The sequence below is a fragment of the Manis pentadactyla genome, chromosome 14, assembly GCF_030020395.1.
Source record: "Manis pentadactyla isolate mManPen7 chromosome 14, mManPen7.hap1, whole genome shotgun sequence".
Lineage (NCBI taxonomy): Eukaryota > Metazoa > Chordata > Mammalia > Pholidota > Manidae > Manis > Manis pentadactyla.
In genome coordinates this window covers 57,507,835-57,530,828 of record NC_080032.1, presented here as the reverse complement: position 1 = coordinate 57,530,828, position 22,994 = coordinate 57,507,835, and the positions used below count along the sequence as shown (strand labels likewise).

General features: G+C 55.6%; 1 protein-coding gene across 24 annotated transcripts in view; it reads left to right on the top strand.

Moving 5' to 3' along the window:
* The window catches only part of CACNA1C (calcium voltage-gated channel subunit alpha1 C), a 671,070-nt gene that overhangs the window by 598,936 nt on the left and 49,140 nt on the right, over positions 1-22,994 (top strand). For 6 of the 24 annotated variants that reach the window (XM_036907039.2, XM_036907031.2, XM_036907115.2 and 3 more), the window contains exons 30-33: positions 6,297-6,380; positions 16,506-16,538; positions 19,617-19,745; positions 21,654-21,719. In XM_036907039.2, coding sequence (XP_036762934.2) covers positions 6,297-6,380; positions 16,506-16,538; positions 19,617-19,745; positions 21,654-21,719 — 312 coding nt within the window. Of the gene's footprint in view, positions 1-6,296; positions 6,381-6,927; positions 7,012-16,505; positions 16,539-19,616; positions 19,746-21,653; positions 21,720-22,994 lie in introns of all 24 variants that reach the window. The other 18 variants (XM_036907021.2, XM_036907010.2, XM_036907172.2 and 15 more) reach the window with 6 other exon arrangements.

The following is a 22,994-nucleotide window of genomic DNA, read 5'->3' as shown; positions in this document are numbered from 1 at the left end:
GACGGCAATCCCGCTGGCCTACTCCCTGGGGCGAGCCCTGCAGAGCCAGATCTGCGGCAACTGTTGCTGGCTTCCATGCCCTTCTTGACCCTGTGGGCTGACCCCTCCTGAGTGAAGGGGCAGGGATGGCAGGTCCAGCTCATTCCCAAAGCCAAGGGGCAGGACTGCTCCTCCTTGAACGCTGCCTGGCCTCTGCACTCCCTTCTGCTTCACAGTGCTAGGGTTCATCTGAACTTAAAGCTGCCTGCATACACTGCAGTGCACTTGCCCAAGCTTGCCTGCCTCCAGGGGTCCAGACGTTCAGCAGTCACATCTGGGAGGTCTGGAGGATGCGCAGGAATCAGCTCGTCTCCAGCACTAGTGGCATGGAGCAGCTGTGGGGATCCTGCAGCCCGCCAGGTGCGCCCTGAGGCAGAGAGCCTCCCGAGGTCCCCAAAGGCACTTAGCCTGTGAGCCCAGTTTCATCTACTCCAGGCATCTAGTAAGAGCCCATTAGGTGTTGGTAAGATAAATAAGTGAGTGTGGGCTTTTGAAACTTCTCTGAGGAGGAAAAACTCGAATCTAAAGAGAACTCGGAGCAGAAGGTTCCCCACTTAACACGAGTTCCTCCAACAGTTTCATCACCACTGTCCACCCGCAGCCTCCTCTCACCGGGCACAGGACCCAGTCCCTAACCCAAGCCCCCTGCCACAGTCCCTCTGCTCCAGGCTGTCTGTGCGCTGTGAGCCTCCAGGGCTTCTGCAGGAACACAGCTCAGGGCAGGGACCCAGCAGGAAGGCAGAAATCACCCCTGCCTCCAGACTGCGGCCATTGTCACGTGTCCAGTTAGGCCTCTATTAGACTCCACACATCCCATGACCACTGATGTCTAAACGGCATGCTAAGCAACACGCCAGTGGTGTCTCTGCCTGGTGTCAGTCACCACTGTGTTCTGTTATTCCAAGGGACCCACTCCCCTCTCCGGCACACTGGGACATCGCCCCACCACACCACCAGCTGCACGCAGCCCCTCTCCCTGGCTCGTTCTATTCTGCCACCTCTCAGCCCACAGCCTGGAGGCCAGGAAGGACCAGTGTCCCCGGGAGCTGGCACTGCCTCCCCACCACCACCCACCTCTGCTCAGCCACCTCCTCCTGGACCCGCTCACAAGCGCCTGCTCACTCAGCGGGCTCTTGCTGCCTTTCAGGGCCCCCTGCGCTGGCTTTGGGATCCCTCCCTTTGTAGGCCCTGCAGCCCGCAGGTCGCCTGATCCTTCCTCCAGGTCGAGTGGACCACCTCCCCTGGGCTGTAGAGCCGCCGCCTCTGGGGACTTTGGCGAGGATGCCTCATCCCCGACCCTCTGCGCCCACCTGCCCCTCCTTCCCTCTCTCCTTCCCCCACTTCCACCATCTGCGGGCTCCTCTTCTCTTCCTCCCCTGCCCCTCCTCCTCTCCTCCTGCCATCTGCCTTGGGGACCTTCTCCATCCCATCCACGCCCCTCCCTCCTCTCCTACGCTTTCTGCAGTCCCCTGCTTGGTCTCCTCCCTGGGCAGTAGGGTCACCCTCTGCTCACACTCGCTTCCTTCCCTCCCTCCTCTGTCCACTCAGCTCTCCTAATGTCCACTCAGGTCTGCCTGGGCGATGCTGCCTGGGGCACCGTGTGTTCCTGGAAGGAAGCAGTTTAGGGACAGATACCCTGGACAGATGGAAAGGGGACAGGGCAGCTTCCTGATCACCTGCCTTGGGCGCCTCTCTGCTGTCTGTGGGACCCTTGGAGGCAGATAGTGAAGACAGGCGGGCAGGAATGGAGACAAGGAAAATGCACGAAATGGCAGGAAAAGGACTTCTGCCTCAATTCCCAAGCTTCACCAGCACCACCCCAGGTGTGCAGCGTTTCTTGCCGATTCCTTCTTACCACCAACCTGTTTTAAAGCTTGTGTTCCTCTGAGAAGATCACAGAGGAGCCCCTGCTCTGGGCAGGGGAGGAGCTAAGAATCTAGAGTTCAAGGGTTGAGGCTTGCCCCCGTGTCCTCCGCAGATGCCCCGCTCTCCGGGGCCAGAGTTGGAGGCCTCACCCCTCTCTCCCGGCCGTCCCGCTGGAGGAAGCTGGACCCGGGTCTCCCCAGCAGGACAACGGCTCCTAAGAGCCTGGCAGTTACTGCATGAACTTGAATCCAGCAAAATTTATCATGACGACTTGCATACTGCCAAACCATCTCAAAGGAATGCCAGCAAGATTTCATTTCAGAGTCTCAAGATGAGCAGAAAAGGCCTTAGAGCCAGAGGAGCCATGAGCTCAGGGTTCCAGAATTGTCAGCTTCCCCCTCCTCCCACACACACCTGGGCTTTCCCTGCCCCCCTGCTCTTTCCCGCCCCCAGCATCGAACTAACTTGACCAGGAGAGAGGCCGGTCGATGCGCCAATCACAACAGCACTAAAGCCTGGTTTGGGGCTGACTTCAGCCAGGCACAGAGCTAGTGCTTCACACCCACGCTCAGCTAGCCCTCACCATAACCCCATGTTCATCCCATTTTACAAGTGGGGAAACTGAGGCACAGAGCGGTTAAGCTGTTTGCTCAAGGTTACCAGCTAGAAATAACAGGTAGGATTTGAACCCAGATGCCCTACCTCTAGAGACCTCTAGAGATCATGCTCTTTAACCACTGCACTGCCTCTTTCCACTTGGAATAGCTCTGGGGATGGAGGTGATTGTCTGGAGCACAGACAATCCAAAAGAGAAAGAAACCCAAAATTTCTGTACATGTGAAATGCATCATAAGATGATCTTGCAACAGTTTTTCCTTCCTAATAATGATCTGCTGAAGCTAAGAACTGTATGGTCTACGTTTTCCCAGCCCACCTCAGCCAGTAAGTGGGGCATAACCCCTAGAATGCAGGCACCTGCAGATCACGTGCGTCACCCGGGGCACGCCCATCACCTTCCTTAGGGTGGCCCAGCTTCAGAACTTGCCCTCAGAGACTGGCAACTTGAAAGGGGAAAAACCTATAGGTTTTAAGGATGGCAAAGGAAAGGCTCCCAGCCCCAAACACCATCCTTTCTGTTTGGTCAGCCCTGCCTGGCTCTGAGGAGTTGGGCATCAAGAGGTTTGGTTCACCATTTCAGGGAAAGTCAGGAAAACCCTTTCCCAAACTCCTACCATTTTGAACCTCATCACCAGGGAAAGAAGTGACAGGTATAACTGGTACCAGATCGAACTAATTTCATAAGAGAAAAAGTCTATGATGTTTTTCCCACCTTCCTTCTTCCATTATACCCCCAAAACCCACATCACTCCTGGTTTCCAGCAAATGAGGAGGTGGGCAAAAACAGGTGGTGGGGCCGGGGGCAGGGAGGGGGAGTGGGCAGGAGAGGGACTGAGAGCATGCCAGCTCTCACACCCCAGAGGGGAGGGCGTTCCTCCAGGCTCTGCCCACTTAGGGATTTGGCCAGGCAGCTCCCTTGACAACTTGTTACCTAAATGGGGGATATCGCCTTGTTTCTGGGAACACGTGGGAGGAAGGGATGTGGGAAAAGTGGGAGGAGGCAGCCAACAAAGGGAACAGAGACCTAGAAGCTGGATCTGAGGCTGGCTTCCTGCTCCAGCTGAGTGTTGGACTGTGGGGCAGGGGGACGGGAAGGTGGGTGGAAGTCCAGGCTGCCTCTTAAAGGGACCCTGTCACCTCCCCACATGCTCCCTCTCCCTGCCTTCTGACCACATGCATATATGCTGGGCTGGTCCTGGGCAGTCTCTGCAGCCAGTGGAGGCCCTGGCACCAGGCCCACCAGGGGTTTAGCCACAGGACAGAGAAATCAATCAAAAGCCTCCAGCCTGGTGAGGACAGGGCCAGGCATGTGGCTGATCTCAGGGAGCTGATCACCCCCCACCTGCCATGGGGCAGGAGGAATTGCTGTTGTTTCCCTCCATCTGCCCGCACGTGAGTTTCACAGGAGAGAAAGGGTGGCACGTGGGGCCCACCAGAAGGCTGACAGGGTCCCTTTAGACCTGCGCCCTCCCCTGTGCTCAGTGATTAACCTCCATGCTCAGCCTCGCCTCCGCGTGCCCTCCGCCCTTCTTCCCTCCCTCCTGTCCTCTCCGTTGGTGCCGCAGACCAAGGCCAGCTCACCCATTCTTTCCAGGTCTCTGGTGGATGAGGAGCCTCCAACTCGCCCTCCTTTCTTGGGCACTGAGCCCCCCACCTCCCGTCTCTCCTCTTGCCCCACTCCAGTAATGCTTTGTTACCACGTGTTCCAGGCTGGGTGCTGATACTCCAGAAGGCTGCCCGGGCTCCTGTTTCTCTCCTTTCTCTTCCTTGACACCCACCTCCCCTTCTGAAGCAGCCCTACCCTCAAAAATGGAATTCCTATCTAGGAATATTTCCCCAGTGTTTTCCAGAATCTAACTTTAAAACACACACGTTTATAGTTGATATGGGGGTCTTCATTCATGGCCTCCCTCCCTTCAAAACCAGTCTCCTCCATTCGCCCTGTGAGCAGCACCTGAGAACCTGAGCGGGACTGGCTGTTGCAGGCTCAGAGCATGTGGCTTCAGTGGGAGAGATGTCTGCTCAAAGGCTCTAGTCTGTTCAGGAAAATATGCTGGGAATTCAACAGGAAAGCCATGACCTCAGGCTGGCCCTTGCCTACCCTATGCCCTGGCCAGCCTCGGCTTCCCTGGCCTGCTGTTCAAAGTCTCCGAGGCAAAGTTTCTGTTTTCTTTTGGCTGAAACGCCTGGGAACCCAGAGGCCTTGCCCGTGTGACCTGACCTCCCACACTAAGAATAACAGTCCTGGGACAACATGTCTTGTGATCCCTCTGGAAAGAGGGCATAGCTGTTAAGAGAGCCAAAGAGAGCCACGAGGAAACGGAAGAGCAGACTCTTGGCTCTTGTGAGTAAAAGTAAAAAGCGAGAACTGTCAGTGTTTGAGAGAGCTGGGTAATTCCCCAGAGGGCCCTTAATGCTTCCGTACCCAATCCCCAAACTCCAGACTCCCATCTCCCAGAGGCGCCAACTAGTGGTTCAGAGGAGGAAAATGCTGGTCCTGTTGAGCAGATTGTGTCCAGCCTGTCTTGTGCCCTTTGCAGAACAGTCCTTGAAAAATTAAAGAAGCAAATGTCCTTTTTTAAAGACAGATGTCTTTAGTACCGGGCCCTTTCCCCACCGCCCATGTGACTGCCCTGCGCCTGGGGTGTCCCCATGCGGTCACGGTTCGTTGCCCTCTAGACTCCTACACCTCTCCAAGGCCAGTGGTCCAGACTGAAGAAGCCCATCCACTTCTTACAGAGGACTCCTGGAGTCCTCCAGGAAATCTGGGACAGCCTATCTTTCTGTTGACCAGTGGTCCAAATACCTCAAAAAAGTCTTGAAAACATTCATCACTTCCCTTTTCCAAATATGATGGAAAACAAGTAAAATCCATGCGTACAGGATAAAGTGGCAAAGTGGGACTCAGACTCTCTCTGTGGCCCAGTGGCTTAAGTCCCTTCTGAGGGTGCCTGTTTCCCCACACCCTGCACGCAGGCCACCCCGGCCGTCCTGAGGACTTCATTCACCTTGGGCGGCATTTGCATTTCAGCAGGAACTTCTGTTGGAATGATGATGTTGGGGAGAGTCTGGGGGCTGCTTAGGTGACACCTCTGACAGCGTTGTCTGGGCCATATCCTCCACTGCCACCCCATGGTGCTGGCCTCAGCTGTGCCTCCTGTCTGTTAGTAAAGGCTCGCCAGGACGGAGCTGCCCCTGAAAACCCCAGGGCACGTCCAGTGAAACAAAGAGAGCCCGCATTCTATCTGCACAGATCAGTTTATTACAGAGTCAGTTTTAGTGATGTGGGCCTCTTGTTACTGCCGAGCTTCTCATGAACCCCTCAGAGCCCAACACCCTGGCCGCCCTTCTGGACCACACGGCAGTGGTTTCAGGGCCTTTTTGATTCCCAGATCGCCTCGAAGGGATCACACACCTGTGTTCCGCTCCCTCCAGACAGGCCCCTTAGCATCAAGAGATGCTGCCCATAAACTGAAAAGAGTCCTATCACACCCCTGCATCATTGCAACCTGCCCTGCCTGCCACCACATGTACTCCCGCCCCTGGTGGGCAGCGGAAGGGCTGCTGTGCAGGAGGGTGGGGAGGCGGGATAGACGGAGGAAGGGGGCCGGTGGCCACCACCCCTGGCAGGGTGTCGGACTGGCCACCTCCTGACAGCCCTGCCCTCCTGGGCTCCTGGCCACCATGAGGGTGTTCCCGTTCTGATGGTGGTAGTACTGTGTTCTTGCCTGTCTAATATTCCTTTTTAATCCCACCCTGCCCGCCCCCCGTAGGGTCACTTTAGTGATCCCTGGAATGTCTTTGACTTCCTCATCGTAATTGGCAGCATAATTGACGTCATTCTCAGTGAGACTAATGTGAGTATGACTCTGCCCCAGGGAGCCTCCAGCCTCCTCTGCCTCCTTCCTTCTCACTCTCTCTCGTTACCTCCTTTTATTTATTTTTTTTAATTTCCTGTTTTTACCCCCTCCAGTCATGCTTTTTAATTGAACCTGCGTCGTCCTGTGGGGGAAAAAAGTGGGAGCCTCTCCTGCTTTTTTTCCATGTGTCCCAGCCTGCCCGCTGAACCAGGGCCAGGAGCTGGGGGCTGAGTGAGGGCACAGGCGGGGGGCCGCCCGGCCCCAGGGGGCCGCCCCCGTGTGACCTCTGAACTAACCCAGCTTTTGTCAGGCCTCTCCACCTGTGAAAGCCCGCCACCCAGGTTTGAGCCGCCAGAGCTGTGGAGTGGTAAGACCGTGTTCAATATGCCTGCGTAACCTCTTTCTTTTCTCATTTTTTTCTCTTCTCTCCTTTCTTTCATGCTTTTTTTTTTTTCATTTTTCTTCCTCCTTTTTGTTTTTTTTTCTCCTTTGTTGTTGGTTTTTTTTCTCCTCTCTCTTTCCTCGGCTGCTCTGCCCCATGCAGCACTATTTCTGTGATGCATGGAATACATTTGACGCCCTGATTGTTGTGGGTAGCATTGTTGATATAGCAATCACCGAGGTAAACGTAAGTACCGCGCCTGTCCCCACCACCCGCGCCTGCTCTCACTCCCCTCTGTCCCCCCACCCATCTATATTTGTCTGTGTTTTAGTTTTTCCTCCCCACCTCATTTTCATTTAGTATTTTGTTTGTTTGTTTGTTTGTCTAAACTGGTTTAAAGGATTTTTTCCTGTTGCTTTGTTTTGCAATTTTTTATTCTTTTTTTTTTTAACTTTTGAAACAGGTTAGGCCTCCCTTTCCTTTGAGGTTTTGATTGCTGCACCTTCCTCTCTCCCTTTACAACCAGCCTGGCATGACCCGCACTGTATGGGTGGAGGCAGCCTTGAAGGGACCGAGCTCCTGAGCGGCTGCTGGGGTAGGGCCCACTCACTGCCCAGCCTCTCCGGACCACTGCCTCCTCTGCGGCCTCCCCATCCAGCAGCATCTGGGAAAGGCACTCAAAGGGGAGCATGTTGCTGAGGCTCGGAATTGGCCTACTTTGGCAGACTGAGGACCCCTATTACAGTCCCACTGAGAGGGCCCTGTGCAGGCAGCCAGACCCTCCCGCTCATTTGGGAGGAAGCAGAGAACCAGCTATGTTCTTGTGGGCTCCTACTTGCATCCCTCTTTCAAGTGGACAGAGTGTCAGGTAGCTGGGTGACCCCAGGTGCCCCTCGGGGGGCTTGCTGTGGAAGCAGGCTCTGCATGAGCACCTCCCTCCCACAGGAACCGGTGGCGCCTGTTTGGTTCTCTTAACTCCACGGCCCCCTCACAGCCCTGCCAAGGCTCCCCGGCCTCAGACAGAGCCCAACCCCCGTGCTCAGGGGCTACCTGCTGCCTCCCCAAGAGCTGCCTCCTCCCATACAGTCCCCACCAGTCCCTGCACCTGTCTCTTGTTACCTGGCATGTTTAGACCTTCTCTCTTTATCTATAGGAAAACCCTCTTGCAGTTATTCTTTAACAGTGTTGTTTAATTTTTTGTCATTATTTTTCCTTAATTAAGAACTTGGTAATGTTCACACAAACCTTTGATGCACTGAGCCATTGAGTAACAGCATGGAGCAGATGCTGTAGAGTTTTGATCTAAGATGTTTGAAACTACCCCGCCAGGGCTGCTGGCTCCCCACCGTGTCCTCGCCCTCCCCTCCCCACTCCAGAGTTTGCTCCCAATCCATTGAACTGATGTGTCATTTTCTCTGCCTGACCACCCTGATTAAATGCCCATCTGCTGCCCTTCCTGCAGGTGGACACTGGAAGGAGGCTGTTACGCTTTTCATAATCCTCACCCCCATCAGCCTCTTGCACCCTCCCTGCTCACCTAGAGCTCCAGATTCTAATGCCCCTCTGTCTCCAAGATGCCCCTGGATTGTTTTTGTCTCACAGTGTGTGGTGTGTGTGTGTGTGTGTGCATGTGTGTGTGTGTACGTATACTCTCCCTTGACTTCTTCCAGTAAATTGTCAGGTAATTTTAAAAAATCAGTTTTCCTACCCATGCTCTGCCCCCTCCCCTCATACCCCCTCACCCCACCACCCAGAACACACTCCTACTTTTGCAGGCTAGACAGCCCACAGGGGCTATTCAGGGCAACGAGTTAACACCATAACGAAGGCCAGGGCTTTGGGCTTGGAGCTTGCGGAGTGCAGGTGCTCTGAGCTGAGGAGCACTAGCAGAGAGAGCAGGGCTGGAGCAGAGGGTCTGCCCTCAGGGGTTTAGTCGTATGGACAGCAGTGCAGATCCGAATGAATATCCATGCAGAGGGACCCAGAGCCCGATGGCGGGAAGTACAGGCCTGTAGGAGTAAGCTGCCCCCTGGGTGCCGAGCAGACCCATTGCAGTCCCAGTGCCGGCCCCTCTGGGTCCTCGCTGTTGGCAAGGCACACATCCTCACTCAGGCTGCCATTTTCTCTCAAACTAGTGGTGGTTTAAAAAGAAAAATAAAGACAAAGAAAATAAGTCTTTCCAGAGTATACAATTTCTACAGAATTAGTGGCTGTGCTAGGGGTGGTCAGGGGGCAGTAAAAGAAGGAACAGGAAGTCATCTTGCAGCCCTTCCAGTCGCGCAATGGCCTTTGATTTCCAAACTGTCCTTGCTGCTGTCTCTATAACACCCCGCTACGCTGGGAGCTTGGAGGCAGGAATGGCCTCCCCGCTGGGCAGGTATTGGGGGCAATGATGGAGAGACTCCGTGCGCAGCAGAGCCCAGGCCTTGGGTGAGCTGGTGGGCCCTCCAAGGCCAGAGCTGCCTGCCGCCCTACTCCACGGTGCCCTCTGATAAACACCCACCCCCCATGCCCCCTCATGAGCTCCTGCCAGCCAGCATGTGTCTCTTACACCCCAGCCTCTAGCCCTCCCACCGAGATGCTCCTCACTCCTCCAGCTGAGGAGTGTGTTTCAACTCCTGCTGAAGGCTGGTCAGGAGATCACACGGAGCAGGGTGTATGATGAAGAGCAGAAGGAGGCATCCAGAGACCCAACACTTACTCCTGGACTGCTTTCTCCCATCCCACTCGTGGCTTCTGAGCAGAAAGAACCAGTGTAATGGCACCCTAGGCAGGAGGCAGTGTAGGAGAGGACCAGAGGGTGGGCAGGAAGTCAAAACTGGCTGCTGCTGCTTCCTATTGAAATGGCACCAAAATGCCCAAAGACTGGGCTTCCTCATCTGCCAAGGGTACATGGTGACATTCGCTGCGGTGTGTTCTGAAGCCCAGATAAGACTGTGAACTGTAAAGCACTGTTGAATAGGAGGGTCTGTGGCACCAGCAAATATGCAAAGCCCTGCTGGAACCGCTGGGAAGACTAGTCTGTCGCCATTTACATCTCCACGCAGCTCACACCCTCAGGCCCCGCAGAGCCCTTGTTCCTGAGACAGGGTCAGACTCTTGCAGGCGGGAGGCAGGTGCACCTGCATAAAGCCTGCCCTGCAGCACCACCTGCCCACTCCTGCACTGAGTGACCTGCCCTGTGGGTGACAAACCATAGAAGCAACAGTCCCCAGTCTCAGCGGGACGTCCTCCACCTGGCTTCTGCTTCCAGCCGTCGGCACCTTACAGGTCTGGACGCTCCCTGATGCCAGGAAGGTTACAGCTCAGGACAGTTTCCCTGGGTGCTGCCCCAAGCCTTCCCAGAAGCCTTACTGTCATCACAAGATATCCATTCTCAGACATACGGTCTATTGGACAGGAATCCACACCTTTAGCCTCAGAGGAATCCGTGAGGGCTTTTCTCCTGTAACATCATCTTTGACTCTTTTAAAAATCAACTTTCATTCTCTCACCAAATGCCATATTCATCCTAACTGTCCTCCTGTCCTCCCACATTCAAACTCATGTCCCTAATTGCCTTCTCTTTCCCCCTTGCCTTTACTAGACTGTGGTGCCCTCCCTCTGGGGAAGTGGGGTCCCCGCCAATCCTGGGAGCCATCTCGTCCATCCTGCTGTAATAGTGGCCTCACCTCCACTGTGTGTCAGGCACTGTTTGGGACCCCTGGGGGACACCCGTGGACAGGATTAAGCTCCTTCCTCATGAGACGGGTCCCAGGGATGGGGAAGTAACCAGGTCCCGAGCAACAGCACAGTGCAGAACATACAGACGTCAGTGTGTGCGGGGGTTAGGAGGTGCAGGGAAGGTGAGGGCAGGTGCTGTTTTAAGTCACCCTGGCCTTACTGAGTGAAGACGGGAATGCAGCAAGGAGTTACTGTGCAGGCGTGTGGGAGGGAAGCTTCCTGGCAGGAGCAGCGTGGCCAGTGCAGACTGAGCGGGGAGTGGGGGGCAGGGAACAGGGGGGCCTTATCTGGGCTTTGACGCTAAGTGAGAAGGGAGACACTGGTGCCTGGGAGAGAAGGTGGCCCGTGACCCAGCTTACCTTTCCAAAGGACCACTTTGCAGTGCACAGCCAGATACCATGTAGAAGGTGAACGCAGTAGCCCAGGTGGGAGGCGATGGCCACAGAAGTGGTGGACAGTGGTCAGGTTCCCAGTCTGTTTTGAAAATAGAGCTAACAGCATCTCCCGACAGACTGGATATGGGTGTGGGGACAGAGGCACCCAAACTCAGGCCTCAGCAGGACAGGGGCACCCACATGGGGGCCCTGGAGCTCTAGGGCCACGTCCATCTGTCCATCTGACTGACCCTCCAGGGGAGATGTCAAGCACACCGTTGGGCACACAGTCTGAGGCCAGGGTAGGGAGTCGTCAGCATGCAGTTGGATTCAAGGCTGTGACCACGGTGAAGGATGCCACCGGAGAGATGAGGGCTGGGGGCCTCCGTGTGGAGAAGGCAGCTCTCTGTGCTCAGAGCCACGCTCCTTGCTCTGACTGGACTTGTGTTCATTCTGGAACCCCTCCCGCTGGAACCCCTCCCAGGTGCAACTGGGGGCAGATCACAAGCCCCCACCTGGTACTCATGCTGAGCCCCTTCAGTGTCTGTGGCCGCTTTGCCTTCCCTCTCCCTGGGGCTCTACCTCGTTCTCCATCAGGGGGGCCCCTCCTCTGAGCGCCGGTGAGGGCAGAGGGCAGAGGGCAGCAGCACGGCCCTCTAATACTGTCTCTTTGCCAGGATATTTCTTCCTTTCTCAGGCCTTTCTTTCTTGGCCTGAAATCATTTTTTCCAGAGGGAGAGCCTGGATATGTAGCCCCTGTGATTGTTCACGGACATTCCTGGAGCATCAGAACTGCTCCAGGAAGTCCCGGGTTGTGGGCAGTTTGGGCTCCAGGGCTGCCAGCCTTTCCTAACACTCTTCTTCTCGATTCTGGATTTTAATGTCTGTTGCACAATAGAAAATGCTGTGAGGCCTGGATTCTTGCATTGTGGATACAGAAATATTCCCAAATTGGGAACTAAGAAGCCCGGATTCTGCTTCCTGCTCTAACACTGTTAAGCCACGTGGCTTGGAGCTATCAGCCCCACTCAGTGGGCCTCGGCTTCCTTGAACATGTGGGGTCAGGGAGTGAGCTGGGATGGTCCCAGACGGACCTTGAGGCCCCAGCCTTCCAGGATTCCAAACTTGGTGTTTTCTGCCAGCTTTGCCCTCAGCACCCTACCAGATTCTAGATTCTAGCATGCTGTTCCTTTCCCAGAGCTTTCAAGGCCTTGTGGAGATCAGCCCCTGTGGCTTTGGTGTGGCTCACATGGCAGTGTCCCAGGGAGGAGGCCCCAGAGGACCTTCAGGAAGAGAAGCAGGACAGGTGAGGGGGAAGGCCCAGGCCTGGGGATTCACCAGGTGCCGGAGCCTGTCCCACAGGGGGCCGGGGCAGGAAAGTGAAGTAGCAGTGGAACCTCAGCTGATTAGGACCAGGGTGGGGGCAAGGAGGACGAGGCAGGACACAATGGCTTCTCGGGGATGAGCGTGTGCTGGCTGTCCTGCTGGGCACAGTCAGGTTAACGCTCAGTGCTCTTACCCAGCGGGGGACCCGAGGCTTGCGCAGGGTGACCGCTTTGCCCAGGATAACACAGCGAATGGGTGGCAAACCCAGGATTCTGATCCACTTCTGTGGGAATGGACTCTTGCGTCTCTGCAGAGCTCACTGGCTGAACCCCTGGGCTGACTGGCCTCAGCAGCATCGTTGAGGGGCCCTGCCACTCACAGGTCCTCACCCGGTGCACTGCCAGCCATGTGACTGCAGCACAAGGCCCTGCTCAGTCAGAAAGCATCCACACACCCCAGCTCCATGTGCCTGATTGATAGGGCTTGGGAAAAGGGCAAAGGAGATGTAAAGCAGCCCCCCGCCCTTGCCCACTTGTCCCCTGCAGCTTGAGCAAAAAGATGGGAGAGGGGCTGAGCTCCGCTGTAGAAGTGTCCCGGGACATGCACAGCGGGCCGCCGAGTGCGGGCCCAAACAGCCCCTAGGAGCCAGGGTTCCCTCCCACCACAGACCCACAGGCACAGCCTCTAAGTAATTGCCCCTCTCTGGCTCCTATAAAAATAATAAAGCAAGCTGGCGGCTGCTCTGGCTTTAAGGCTTCCAGTGGTGGGGAAGGCAGTCACGAAGGGGTCTAGAGAAGGTGCTACACACCCACCCCTCGGGTGAGTTAGAGCACTCTGCCCGCAGGCCCCAACCTCCCTAGTTCCTCCGCCCACCAGGCCTGGCTCTCCTGGCCTGCCCTCCCCTACACCACCACAGCTGAGGAGGGGCCGGTGGGCACAAGAAAGGCAAGGCCACCCCCAAGAGCTGTGACAAGGGGTCCAGGCTGAGGATGTCCAGGTGGATGCGACTTTAGACACTGTCTAGCCCAAGCCCATCTCCCTTTAGCCCACAAGCATGCCCTGGGTGTCTGCTGTGTGACCAGTCTGCAGACAAAGACACAGAAGGCCAGAGGCAGGAAGTGACCTGCTCGTTCTCACGGGGCTTCAGCAGCAAGGTCAACCCAGAGCCTGTCCCGACTCCCAGTCTGGCGTGTTTAGTGTGAGAACTCAAATGGTGGTGGTGTCCAATCGTCTAGATGACAATGGTCAGTGGCCTGAGCTGGTGCTAAGGTGGAGTGAACCGCACGTGTGTCTCAGGCCAGGCTTGGGGAGTGGCGGGGGCAGGCCAGACCCTGGGCATCTCCCTACACTGCCACTTCCCTGTGCTGGACCCCTCCTTCCACGGCTCATGGAGCTCCCCTCCAGCTGCTTCTCACTTTCAGCACCATCCCCCCAACAAAACAAGTCCCACTGAAGTGTCCATCCCAATACACTAATTCATACTAAGGTAGTAGTGACTCAATAAGCTACCCTTTAAAACATTAATGTCCCCTTTAAAGAGAAGAAGGTGACACTCAACCTATACAGTGACTGTCTAATGAGTCTTCAGGACAGGACACCTCAGGGAGCAAGATACCCCCTACCCCTCACCCTCCAGATATTCTAGAAGTCTTCTCCTCTGCTTGAAAATACAGTCTGCCCTGGAGGTGCCGTGCCACGCCCACTCCTCACAGTGACCAGCACATCTGGCCACCAGCAGTCCAGCTGCAAAGGGAGGGGCCATGTGGACAGCCCAGGCCTCTGTGCCTGCGCTGCATACCACAGAGCAACATAAGGTCAGACGTGGTGGTGCATCAGTTCTGGTCAAGTGGCCGGGCACAGCAAGTTTCCCAAGGCTATTGCCTTGACAAGTGTCCTGCAGGCTGGACCTGAAAGGTCCATGGGAACCTGCATTTTATGGACATCCTGATTTGGGTCCCTAATTCAGCTGTGTCGAGTCATCCAAGTACGCTGCAGTTATGAGTCATCAGAGCTCCTCCTGCCTTTCCCCTTCTGACCATGACCCCTTCACCTTGCGTTTTCCTCTAATTTCCTTCTCTACTCTCATCTTTCCTATCCACATACGACCTCCTCTCCCCTGAGATGGAAGAGCAGAAGGGATCTTTCACAACACAGCCCTGGGTCCGGCCAGCAGCCATGGGCTCAGCCGGTGTCCGTTACTGTGCTGTCAGGCTGAGCTCACTGCTGCTGATGTACTTGCCAGAACACTTCTGAAGCAAGGGGGCCTAGAATATTCCATGTGCTAGTAGAGAATGTGAGAGCTGTACCTTAGGCAAGTGCCCCAGAACAGCCAGTTGTGTTGACACCCATTTACTCTTCACATTTAGTGCCCCCACCCTGAGAATCACCAGCTTTTGTTCACTTCCTTTTTGAGTCTTTCTCTCCCTCTCCTCTGCATCCTCCTGGGTGCACTGCTCTCTCCCTCTCTCCAGCATATGGAACTCTTTGTCATAGTTAGCATTGCTGACAAGCTGACTTCATTCATTTTTCCTTCCTGGGTTTCTCTTTGTTGTCTGTTTGAATGACTGGATACTGGCTATCCTCCCAGGGGATGGTTAAACTGCCCTGGCAGCTTTGTGCTCAGTCTTGTTTAGCGGGGCTTTCTGGAGCCATGAGGCTGCGGGTGAATAACATGGTTGTGGCCACCTGAGCTGGCCATTGATGCAGGTCGGCTGCCACCGAAGGTGAGAAACAGGGAGAAAAAAAACCTTTCTTTGGAAAAAATCAGAAGCCTAAAAACTCCCTAGGTGTAAGCACCAGACCACCCAGGCCCCTGTGCCCAGCTGTGCCCCCATCCCCCTCCAACTCCCACTCTTGCCAAAGCTGACAGTAGAAGCCTTTGTTCTGTGAGGCACTGAATGGAATCTTCCCTGTACCCTCTGCCAATGAAAGTTTAGGAAAGTTGCCCTGTGTTAACCCAAGCGTGTGTGTGTGTGTGTGTGTGTGTGTGTGCGTGTGTGCATGTGTGCGTGTGTGTGTGTGTGTGTGTGTGTGTGTGTTTCTGTGTTCTGTATCGGCTCAGTCACCCCATTCTAATGACCCCACACCCTGCAGGCATGTGGATCGCCCTGGGGCTGGCATTCCTCATGAAGTAGAAACTGAGACCCAGGACGTGTTCTGTACATGACTAGGAGGTGGCCCTTCCTTCTCTTCCTCTGCCTCGTCCTGTGTCTCCACTACTCCCAAAAAGGACATTTTACCAACCAGCTATAAGAAAAACAGGAATTTGCAGAGAAGTCTGTTACCAAAGAAGTATTCAGTCGGCAAGCAAATGTCCAGTTGTGCACATTTCCATCTTTCAAAAATCCCATTACACATTTTCCTTATTTGTACTTTGAAAGCAGAAACACAAGAGCAACCATCTGAAAGCGGAGGGTAAAAGCAAAGCCCTCCTGGAGAATGAACAGCTCAGTCAGGATCAGTTGGGAGCTAAGCTCTGTGTGCTGGGACCCAAACAGCAGGGGCCCCTTCCTTATAGGCTAAAGGTGTGGCAGGTGGAGCAGGATACTCCCCTGCAGCCAGTGTCCTCAGCTCCTGCTCCCAAATGAGTTCAGCAGTCATACCCAGGAGAACAGCTTTTGGGATGTTAATAATATCTTAAAGTGTGTGTACGGCTTTCAAATTTAAAAAGCAATTCCACACTCATTACTTCATGCCAGTGGCCAAGGTTCTGCACACCTAGAGACCATAGCTGAGCAGGACCACCTCCTGCCCAAGCCAAAGCTTGGGGACCAGCCCCTGCTACGGAAGGCATTGGTGGCCACCTCTTAGAGCCCCATTGGCAGTAACTAAAATTCAGTCTTTGCTAAACCAGACAGGCCATTGCCCTTGAGCTCCTTTGCTCAGTAAGTGTGGGCAAGGACAGGCACTGGACGCAAGAAGGCCTTTCTTCATCAGCTGGCAGTGCCTGGGGTAAGCCAAATTGCAGAGTGGTCAAGCCCCCATAGGTTCTCTAAGGGCACGTGGCTAATTTTAAAAAACAAATCAAAACCTCCATCTACAAAATCCAGAAGACCGCATTTATGGCGGGTGTGAGTTACTTCACTCGTGGCCAGAGATGGCCAAGGTAGGAGAATGCCTAATGGGTCCTCGCTAAATGTGGGCCAGCGGTGCAAGTGGCATCCCAGAGCCCACCAGGCCTATGCTTTGTACTTTCTCTACGTGTCTCCTTTCACCCTCTCCGGCCACCGTGTTGCTCCTGTGTCAGCAGAGACCTAGAAACTGGGCATCTTCGTTGAAGACTCATTACAGCTTATCTCTATCTGCCTTTCTTTAAAGCCAGCTGAACATACCCAATGCTCTCCCTTTATGGTAAGACCCACCCTCCAGACCACGCTCTCAGCTTTCGTGACCCCCTTTAACACCCCCGCCTGTACCCACCTGACCCCAGAGTGTCTCGGGGCTGGTCCGGCCCCTGCTGCATGTGGCGCTGTGTCTGTCGTGCACCCTGCCTGCCTGGTCCCGTGTGAGCTGCTCAGTGCTGTCTGTGCGGTGGTGTTCTTCCCCCGCCCAGAGCTTTCCTTGGCGATAATCCACTGTGATCTTGACTGTCTATGGCCTACTGGGAGAGAACTGGACCCAAGGGCCATTTCCTGTTAACCACCCTGAGGATGCCACTGGCTAAAGCCTCCAACCTTAATCTGATGTGGGAAACTCGCCCAGGGCACCCATGAGAGCCGTGGTCACCTAGCAGGATCTGAAAGGCAGCTGGTGACTTCTGCCGATGTCCAGTGTCTATAACTACTGGCCTCCCCGTGCACTGAGTTCAAGGCCACAGTAAAAGATTTAACCTGAAATTTGTTACTGAGAATGTGGTTGAATTTCCAGTCATTCCAAATTTTTCTAAATTTCTGAAACTCATTAAAATTAAGCTAAACCCACTTTTCTGCAGCAGGCTCTGAGCAGAAAAACAGTCTTTGGAGCCCTGCCGATGTAGGAGTCTGTGATGCACTTTGGCTAAAATGATAGAGATGTCACTTGGTGTGACCTTAAGTCCCCTCAAAATAGCCTTTCCCGAAGGCTGCTGTCACACATCTCAAAACCATGCCAAGTGTGAGTTTTAGGACCAGTGAGTGGGTTGAGTTCCTGTGCCCTGAAAGTTGGCAGACAGCGGGCAAGACCAGGTCTGTGGCAGTGTTTCCTGATGTAGCCCCCACACGCCCTGGCTGCTTGGAAGGCCACCCAGGGAAAGGCAGGCCCTGGGTGACCCAGCCCACTTCACAGGGCCGGCCTCGGGCTCTGCTTCTTTGCATTGCCATTTGGTTTATTTGAGAAAATGGTTGTGTCCAAATGGACATGTGTTTATTCTCCCTCTAGAGCTTTAGGAAACTGCTAAGGGGGCCTGAACCCAGAACAGATCTCAAACTGCAAGCTTGATCTCTGTTTTTTAACTCATCACATCCGGTGCTGCTGTGGCACAAACTTCTCAAACTGTCAACACCCACAGCTGAGGTTCCCCCACTTGAGCTTCCTCTCTTTCCTCCTTCCTTGAGTGAGGTGGCACTGACTATTGAGCCACGGACCCTGAGCTCCTCTGCGTGCTCCTCTGGGGAGCACAGCCTCCTTTCCAGGAGGGAAAACAGAATTTCACAGAGATGTGCAGGTGCTGCAATGCAGAGGTGAAGGGCATCAGAGACCTCCAAACACACAGGCGGGGTCAGGCCCAGCAGCAGGTCCCCACCACCTGCATTTCTGCCAACTGGAGGGGACCAGGAACCCAGCTAGGGTCTGGGGCAGCTCTGGTTTGGAAATAGGAAAGACACGGTCATCCCTCCTGACTGAAAACTAGGACAGACCCTCCCGGCTAGCTGTTAGCACAGCCCTCCCTGGGCTGAGCAAGGATGTGCTGACATGTAAAGCTGCCTCTGAATTTTCCTGTCATCCTTGTAGGTCTCTGTTCTGAATAGGAGCGAGGTGAGTGGCCTCTGCAGCCACCGGCCATGTCCATGAAAGTTAGTAGGCCATGGGGTTAGAAGGAAGGGCCTGTGGGAGCCCTCAAGGGCTTTAGTGCTAGTGAGATTTTCAGGGATGCAGACAAGGGAGGATCTGACCTGGAAATGATTACAAATAAAACAAAGGAAAAGTAAGTAGAGAAGTGAGGAGGCCAGCCCAGGAGGCCAGGACAGCCCAGAATGGAAAAAGGAGAAGGCCAGCACAGCCCAGAGGCCCTTCCCTTGAGGGGCCTGGGATGGGAACATTAACAGGAAGCGTCAAGGTCCCTTCTCTCTCGGTGCGGCAGGGTGGGGGTGCTGCACTAGCTGTGGGGTTGGGGCACCACCCCCTCTGGCTGCCTTGGGCAGGAGGAGGGGGTCAGTCCATGTGGTTCTCAGGTCTGGCAGCAGAGGGTGACAGGGCAGCCCGTGCTGTCCCCTGAGCCCTGGCCAGGCAAGTGCCCAAGCCCCGGGCTCCTCCTCCAGGGCCAGCAGAGACCCCTTGCAGCCCGAGCACCACATTCCCACCTGGGGCTCCTTGGTCACAACCCCAGCCTTCTTCACCTTGCCCTCGCCCTGTCCTCTTATATCGGCACGACTTGTCTGGGGCCCCCTCAGCGTGACTGACCCCCACACCTCATCCTGCCTGTGCCCCCACTCTCCCAGGGTCTCAGGCAGCCTGGAGAGGCCCAGGGCAGAGGGGAGTAAAAGGGGACCAGCTTCAGAGCCCAGGGAAGGCAAGGCTGCCAACCAACGACCAGCTCCTAGCCCAGTGCTGAGCAATAGCCCATCTGCCACCCGACCCCATAAGCCTGGGGCAGGGTCTTTGGGAAGGAACGAAGTGCTGGACCTTCACCTGCCAGGGTGCAGGACCCCTTCAGCGGGCAGCCCACTGCAACCCCTGAGCTCTCTGTCTACCTGCCGGCCAGGACCCTGGTGCAGCCACGCCCATGGCTGGGATGGAGGCTACGACCCTCCCCACTGCCTCACAGACAGCTGGATCCCACTCAGGCAGGAGGCAGGACCCTCCGCCAAGGCAGCCGGGAGGGAGGCCCAGGCTGCTTTCCCAGCAGCCACCCCGGCAGGGCTCTCCCAGGGCAGCTGGCCCTCAGCCTAGAATACTTCAGAGCACATGCTAGTTACCTTTGGGATCTTCTTCACTCCCCGCAGGGAGTTAGGAACTAGGAATGAAGGAGAAGTGGGGACAGTGGGAAAAAGGGCCGGGTCTCCAGGGCCCGGGCACAGCTTGGCTCTGCAGAGACCGCAGGGCTGGGCTGGCTGGCTGGCGAAGCAGGTGGCCAGCCTCCCACCGGCGGCCGGAGGGTAGCGCTAGAAGGGCGAGCCCACCCTGACCTGCCCCCACCCCAGCAAGGGCGCGCTGCTCCGAGCAGGGCCTGCCCCCCCCCCCCCCGCCCCTGTGCCGTGCTGACCATCGCCCCCTGTTGCCGATGGATTCCAGAACGCAGAGGAGAACTCCCGCATCTCCATCACCTTCTTCCGCCTCTTCCGGGTCATGCGCCTGGTCAAGCTGCTGAGTCGCGGGGAGGGCATCCGGACCCTGCTGTGGACCTTCATCAAGTCCTTCCAGGTAGCCTCCCACCCGCGTCTCCCAGCTCCCGGGGCCCCAGGTGTCCCCGGTCAGCCTGAAGGTTGGGAGCTAAGGCAGAGGTGAAAGGGTTCTGCTTTTTCTGCTTTCTTCTCTGTTTCGTGTGTTTTCATGAGGATTTCCTGCCTGAAGAACATATCTTGTGGTGGAATGGATTTGAGAACCTCGTGGCTGGGTGACCTGAGAGCCCCCGCGGGCCCTGCTGCTCTGGCCTTTCTAAGCCCAGGCTGTCACCTTCCTCCACATGGGCCTTTCAGCAGTGTCTGCTGGCCATGCCTCCTTATGGGCTTAGTCAAACTCTCCAGGACCGTGGGGTCCCTCCACTCAAGGATGGCCCGGGCTGCCCAACCTCAGGAGAAATTCTCTTTTCTCAGCCATCATTTTCCATCTGTAAAAGCAGAATGATGATCCCCTGGGCCATCTCTGAGGAGTGCTATGTAGATTTGAGGTTAAAGAGAAGCAAAGCCTGTTAGGTCACCTGAACTCCTGGATGCTGAGTGATGGGGAACCCCTACCCATGCTTCCATGAGCCCAGCAGCCTCTCCCCATCTCGGAAGCAGGCACTTAGGTGTCCCAAGACAAGGAGATTCAGCAGCACTGATGAATTCCCTCCAGCCTGAGCCCAGGGATGGGGCCTGGGCTGGGTTCCTGATCCAGCCGTGCCCATAACTGGGGTCACAGTCAGAAGGGCGCTCTGTCATAAGGCCCCTCCTTGCTTTGGAATCCCATCCCAAAGGCAGCTCCCCTCCAGGCAGCCTCCGGGCCTGGCACTCAGCATTCTGAGCCCGTGGCAGTCCAGCAGCAAGGTCCAGTGTCCTCCTCCCACCAGGCCAGGCAACTCCCCACTTAATGACAAACTGGGTCTCCCCCAACACCGCCTGACCCGTGTCCTGCTCAGGCCCTGGGGACTTTGATGGCAACCAGACTGTGGGCCCCTGTCCACAGGTGCCCCCCTGGGCTCACCAAGCTGTGAATGACTGTACAGGCCCCCAGCATACCCACACACACACACCCCACATCCAATTCCCAGGGTGATGAAGAGGCCACATAGGCTGTGACTGAGGAACAGGAATTGAATGCGGAGCAGGAGCTCTGACCAGACAGAAAGCGTCCGGGTGATCTGGCAGTGCCACCTAGTGGTCTCAGGCACCGACTGAGGCATTTCCCAGGCATGACCCTGCAGCTTTCCTGCGCAAGGAGGCCTGTGCCCAGGAGACTGGCTGAGCCTCTGGAAAAGTCAGTTGTCTGTTCCGCCGGGCAGATAATATGCTGAGTGAATAGAATGTATGAGATTCAGTTATGTGCATTTCACTCTGCATTTTGTAAGCCTCATTTAAACTCCACAAAACCCTGGGGAGGTGACTTCTAGATTCTCAGATAAGGAAGCCGAGGCTCCAAGAGGCTGAATAACACTCCCAAGCTCCCATGGCTAGAAAGTGGTAGGAACAGGAGTCAAGCCCGTGATCTTTCTCTCATTTAACTGTGCCGTAGTAACTGTTTTTATTACAACTGGTGGAGCAGCATAAAGTTGGCTGGGGAAGGTGTAGCCTGCCCACACCCCATGCCTCCCTGGCACCTTAGTGTGTGCCCGAGTGCTCCCTTGCTGTTGAGACACTGCGCAGACATCTAGCTCATCTTTGCCCCAGCAGCACCCCATGACTCCCACCCTGCACCTGCCTTTCCCACTGCACATGCTGCTTCTCAGGCGATCAAAGACAAGGCAGAAGGAGAGGTCAGTGCCACCACACAGGCCTGCTCCCAGGTGCCCAGACCAGCTGTGGGGACCTTGGAAATGCCCCAGGCCAGGCAGAGCTGAAGTGCAGGGCCACCTGGGGAGGGACCCGGTGGTGTGCGGCTGGCCTCATGCAGTCTCTGTGCTCCCCCATCCAGGCGCTGCCCTATGTGGCCCTCCTCATAGTGATGCTGTTCTTCATCTATGCCGTGATCGGCATGCAGGTAGGCCTGTCCCCATTACCCCCTTGCCCCTGCCACCTCCCTCCCCAGGTCCCAGCCCACCTTCCCTGATGCCTCCCACTCTCACCTCCCTCTCTGCCCACTGGCCCTTTCTGTCCTCTTACAGCTTCTAAGGTCAAAAAGGTTACAGGGCTGGAACATTCCCCCAGGGAGTATCTGTAGGCAGCAGGACAAATGCCCAGGTCAGGTGCACAGCCCAGAGGGCTTCTCTGCCCCTGCCCCTGCCTGGGCTCTGCCTTCCAAGGGAAATCACTCCCCTGCTCTGCAGTGGCCTCAGGACAGAAGGGCCCCTTCTTAGGAGGCAGCAGGAAGGGGACATCAGACAGCGTCCCTCCCTCTGCCCAGGTCTGATGGGCTTGACAGCTATCCCCAACCCAGTGTCATTCAGGAGGAGCTAGTGCCTGATGGGGGAGGTGGGCAGACAGGCTCTCCCAGTCACCTGCAGCAGGTTCCCGGCCTACGCTCACTGGTGCCCACTTCACCCTCTGCTGCCCCAGACCCAGAGGTCTGCGGCCCCTCCCCAGGTCCCAGCAGGCCACCCACCCAGCAATCCTCACTAGCCAGGAGCTTTTCCTCAGCAGCCCCCCAGGTAAGGTCCACATACTTGCTCTGCGAAGGAAGATGTGAGGTTCATGGGCCAAACTTACTGAGATGAAAAGAGCCACCTGCCATCTGGTCAGAGGTGACAATTTCTAAGATAAGCATGACTCTGAAGGGCCAGAAGGATAAGCTCTGAGGATCCAGAAGTGACTAAATTGATGATACAGGACTGTTCACATCAGAGTTGTTGAGAGTAGATCTTTCAAGACTTCTCACCACACACACAAAAGCAAACTGTGCGAACTATGTGAGGTAATGTCTTGATCTTGGTAATAATTCTACAATGTTTACATACATCAGATCCTCACCACAGTATACAGTTTAAATATATACAAACTATATTTGCTCATCACTCTTCAATTAAGTTTTTTAAAAGACAAAAGAAAGTCATTCTCAAGAATCTGCAGCCAAAAAAGAAGGCCCATGAGCCCTCTGTCCATGCCCAGAAGCAGGTTTTGGTCTTGGCGTGCATGCACACTCAGCCTCAGCTCCCTCTCCTGAGGGCCTGTGCGCACTTTTCTTATTGGTCCAGTGTACACAGGGCAGCAGGTGCCTGCCCCCCTGAGGCCCTGCCAGCTCTGTTCAGCTTATGGGCCAACCTGTCCCAGGGTCAGCTGTGACCCCTCAGGAGAGCACTGAATGGTGAGTGGGAACTAG